This window comes from Penaeus vannamei, chromosome 31 (assembly GCF_042767895.1).
Source record: "Penaeus vannamei isolate JL-2024 chromosome 31, ASM4276789v1, whole genome shotgun sequence".
Lineage (NCBI taxonomy): Eukaryota > Metazoa > Arthropoda > Malacostraca > Decapoda > Penaeidae > Penaeus > Penaeus vannamei.
This window is the reverse complement of record NC_091579.1, coordinates 16,072,728-16,077,727: the sequence shown is the minus strand read 5'-3', so window position 1 is coordinate 16,077,727 and position 5,000 is coordinate 16,072,728. Positions and strand designations below refer to the sequence as shown.

At 35.5% G+C, this 5,000-nt stretch overlaps 1 protein-coding gene across 1 annotated transcript in view; it reads right to left on the bottom strand.

Annotated features, from left to right (window-relative positions):
• Positions 1-5,000, bottom strand: part of Ptp69D (Protein tyrosine phosphatase 69D) — a 41,649-nt gene that overhangs the window by 24,305 nt on the left and 12,344 nt on the right. Inside the window, exons 15-17 of the mRNA XM_070144260.1 lie at positions 4,870-5,000; positions 4,617-4,733; positions 3,370-3,384 (exon numbers count right to left, since the gene is read on the bottom strand). The exon at positions 4,870-5,000 is cut by the window's right edge and continues 40 nt beyond it. Of these exons, the coding sequence (XP_070000361.1) occupies positions 3,370-3,384; positions 4,617-4,733; positions 4,870-5,000 (263 nt within the window). The remainder of the gene's footprint in view (positions 1-3,369; positions 3,385-4,616; positions 4,734-4,869) is intronic.

Here is a 5,000-nt window from a genome sequence, read left to right as displayed (position 1 = left end):
TAAAAATATCAACCAAAACCATGTAATCTGACCTAATTCATGATATACTATGAACCAATAACCATTTATCTCTTATACATTTAACTCTCACAGGAATTCCCTTTCAATGTTTCCTTTTACTCTTGAATATGATGACTAAATACTGGTAATAGTATTATCATTAAAAGAAAAAACTCACAGTATAAAAAAAAAAAAAAAACATTTTAGAATAAAAAGTTGGATAAACCAGAACAGCTTACAAGAGAGGCTTCATGTTACAACAACTGCATTGCAGTAACAGAAATACTTTGTTCCTAAGTTTTAAAAGGTGTTTAAAAATAAAGCAAGAGATATCTGATGCATATGATTCAAAAATAAATAAATAAATAAACAAATATTTCTTCATAAAACTGCTCTCTCTTGTTTGCTGTATCTACCTTTGGCTCATCTCTATCCTGACGCAATAGGAAATAAACATAAAATCTCTGCAAGGAGACATTAGGTAATACATAAATCCCTATCCTTATTTCTACTCATTTGAAGACTTTCTTAAAACTCTATACTGGCATTGCTTGTTCCACACTTCATAGTCATTTGTTTTCTGATATATAAGATGAGATAGAACAGGACAGGGTAGGAAAGGACATGGGACAGAGTAGAGCCATCAAGACTGAGCAGAGCACAGTAGAACTGGCAGAACAGGCAGAACTAGCAGAATTGGCAGGGTAGGGAGGAGGCAGGGCAGCAAAGTAAGAAGGGGACAAGAAACAGAGGAGGGCAGGGGGCAAGGCAAGAGACAGAACAAAATGGGAAGTGTAGGGTAAAACATGGCAAGAAGAAAGTAAGGTCAGAAGAAAGGGCAAATCAAAATAAATAAAATAAAAACAGACAGGGCAGAAAAGCCTTTGAGCAGAACAAATGCAGTGTTCTTTTTAACTTTGAAGGAAAGAAGAAAATAAAAAAAGAAAAAGAAAAAAAAGTAAGAGTAAGACATTTGCACGAAGAGAAAATTTACCATGGATACTATTAGACAGGCTAATTCAACATAAAATAACATAACTCCCAACAAGCAAATTAAAAGAAATCTTTACAAGGATGAGAAAGCTTCAGCAGGCATTGTTAGGACAGGTTGAGTTGTGCCTCATTAGGACAGGACAAGGTATAATAGGTACCTGATCATCAATTAGATTCCTTTTAATGGGTGACCGTGGTGCACATGAACATGAAGTCTTCTAAAACAGTTAATTCCACTTCTTAATTAATAATTTCCTTGAACAAATCCTTGAGCAGTTAAAGACTTAACTGGCACTGCCATTGTACCCAATTCAGAAAATCCTTTTGCAAGCAAGACATTATTGTATGAGTTGCATTACATAACTACTTATCAATTGATGTCTACAAGGTTTAAGTAAAGGTAATAAAAAACAAAGCAAATGTCTTATGTGTAAGTAACATCATTCTGAAATATTCAGCATAATAAACAGAATATTGGACCCTCCCCCTTATGAAATATTTTATTGTGCACTGATCTCATTTCCAGTTTATAGGAAGAGGAACTGTATCAGGGTAACTGGCATGGTTGTGTGATGTACAACAATTAACAAAATGGATTAATTGATTGTCGTGTCTTCTTTTTTAAATTTTCTAATCTACAATATATTCATAGTTTATCCTGGAGGTTTATGTAGACACTATGGCTTTTTCTGGGACGATGTTTCTCCACAGAGGAACAATGTACGTAAGTCGGACCATTCGTGCTCTGTAGCTGGTTTTGTGGGATTCCTGGACAGAGAAGACTAGTGTGACCATTGCTTAAGATCAATCTTTAGACTAGTCCCAGTGGCATACAATTAATCATGCCTGGAATCACTTTATTCATAAAATGAATGACAAACATATCTTAACCCATAAATAATGGCACCCATATTGAGATTTTGTTCTCCAATCCCTTCTTAGATGGCACCCAATCAACATAAGCAAAATAAATAAATAAATAAATAAATGTGTGTGTGTGTGTGTGTGTGTGTGTGTGTGTGTGTGTGTGTGTGTGTGTGTGTGTGTGTGTGTGTGTGTGTGTGTGTGTGTGTGTGTGTGTGTGTGTGTGTATGTGAGTGAGTGAGTGAGTGAGTGAGTGAGTGAGTGAGTGAGTGAGTGAGTGAGTGAGTGAGTGAGTGAGTGAGTGAGTGAGTGAGTGAGTGAGTGAGTGAGTGAGTGAGTGAGTGAGAGTGTGTCAGTGTGAGTGAGTGAGTTTGTGTGTAAGTGAATGAGAACAGAGTGTGAGGGAGTAAGTGTATGAGTGAGTGAGTAACTGTGTTTAAGTATCAGTAAGTGAGTGAGTGAGTGAGTGAGTGAGTGAGTGAGTGAGTGAGTGAGTGAGTGAGTGAGTGAGTGAGTGAGTGAGTGAGTGAGTGAGTGAGTGAGTGAGTGAGTGAGTGAGTGAGTGAGAGTGCATGAGTGTGTATGTGCATGTCTGTGTGCAAGTATATGAGCGTGAATAAATGAGTGTAAGAGTGTAAGTGTGAGAGTATGTGTGTGTCACTGCGTGTGTGCATGTCTGTGTGCCTGTCTTTGCATGTGTACACATGCATGTCTGTGTGCGTGTCTTTGCATGTGTAAGCATGCGTGTCTATGTCTGTGTGCACGTCTGTGCATGTGTGAGCATGCATGTCTGTGTCTGTCTGTGTCACAGGGTATACGCAGCAATAAAATACTGTTTATATTTGACTGATTTCCAGACTAATGTCAAGGAAAACATACTTCAGCAATGAAAGGGGGTCTTCATCTCCCTTTCTACATGAAAGTAATCACATTCGAAGCTAAATTACTTCATATTGTATATAATCAATATGAATTATGCTGTCCTATTTCTTATTGTACTCAATAAAATGAACTATATCAGATGAGACAAAGATCACAAATTTACTAAACTGATAGCAAATTTAACTGAAAGACAAAAAATAAAAGATAACAGACATATGGTTCAGGCAGATGCCTTTTTGGGTGCTCACTTCCAAACAAAAAATACAGCTACGTCAACAGTGACCTGAAAAAAATTCTCAAAAGGCATACCAAATCGAAATACATAAATAAATCATCATGTGCTTTCCTGGATTTCCTCAGCTACAAACTAAATGACAAATATATGGTGAAACTGTGCTTAGCAATAGGACAGATTTCAGAGATAATAGTTTGAAAGATAACTCCCATTTTACAAATAAATACTGCCACCTAACCCACTGCAAGAGACAAAATTCAGATAAAGTAATATGAATAGGGGACACACACTTCAACCTTATGCAAGAAAAAAATGTTATGTTAATAAAATTGCCAAGACCCAGCCAAACTCAAAAAGAAGTCAAATCACAAACACAAACTTTCTAATTAATTTACCTGACCAAGTTGTACCTAGTGGGAATATCAAAAAGTAAATTTTGATCATCATCTTTTGTAGTAATCTTCATATAGAAAAAAACTTAAAAACTACAATGCTAATAGCAAGCTTTAGTTGCAATAACAAGTGACTAAATAATTAGTAGCATCAAAATATATTACTGTGGAAAACAAACCTCAGGCCATGGTTTTAGTAAAGAAAACCAGCATTGAAATAGCATCACACCGGGCTGATATTCAAGCATCAATGAAAGCTGAAAGAGCTGAAGGATATCTAAGGCGCCACACATTATCAACAACAAAATATATCACAGCCTTTCAACATTGGCGTATAGCCAGCAAACTGATTAGCACGAGAAGTAATAGACTACATCAAGGAAAAATCATGTATACATACATTTTTTCCCCTCCTTTTTCTTTTGGGTATGTTATGTATCTTTTGACTTTCAGAGAGCATGTACATGGTTGCAGCAGGATAATGCTACAATATATCAGGACCCTTGAACACATTATGCAAAAATTGTAAGTGTGTAGTAACCATGAATACAGCACCCAGTGACTGAGCAAAAAACATTTCTGAGTATCTTTCCCAGGACTGGTGAAAAACTAGAAGAACACTGAGACCATTAAGACAAATATTAATATTGAATAAAAGATAATAATAACTGCTTGAATTTCAGCATAGAATGACACTTCCTTTGGTCTGTTTTCCTATACTGTTAACTGCAACTATTGGCAACTAACATTAATAAACAACAGTTTGAAAAAATCCATATATCAGTTTCCAATTTCAGTTATAAAATTACATTAGGTTACTTTTAACTATTCCCTTCTTATATTCTCTTTTTTCCTAAATACCTATCATTATTGTCCTTTATCACTTTCCCCACTCTTCTTGATCTATCAAGAGTTTTTTAAAGTAACAATGTGACAATATCAGTCACATAATTGTAACTAATGTCACATCCCCTGTGCCATGCATTTGCCACTAATCCATGTAAATTGTAAACAATATGGCAGAGAAATGTAAAGTATGCAATGACAAAAAGCTTAAATATTTCTATTGTTACACTGGCACTGGAATACTTAGTGGCAAAGTTACAAAATCAAAGTAAACTACATTGGACAACTGTCACCAGTGCATGAGTTTATAGACAAAATAATAATAAAAAACATATGTATATAAAAAAAACACAGAGAGAATGATAGGAGACAAAAGCAGACAAGCAAAACTCAAATTTTCTAACCTCAGACAGCATGACAATGGTTGTAACTTCTTGGTCAAACACCATTCTCCAGAAGTCTGCAATTGTGTTCTCCATTGGGTCTTGAGTGACTATAAATGACTCAGCCAGATCATAACCCTGTTTGATATAGAAATTATTAGAAAATCTTTGTTCACAACTATTGAAGTAATGTAACTAAAGACATAAAACAATCTCATTACAAATTCAAAATACAGCTCAAAGAACCCCATGTGTTCTTTTGTTCTCAACTAACCGTAACAAAGGAGGCATTGATGTAAGTAGATGATGGTTTGGTAGGCAGTGGTGCAAGGATAACACGATTGTTATCATATGGCAGCAAGAAGTCATACCTATTCTTGGGTTTATTCTCTTCACTTGTTGCAA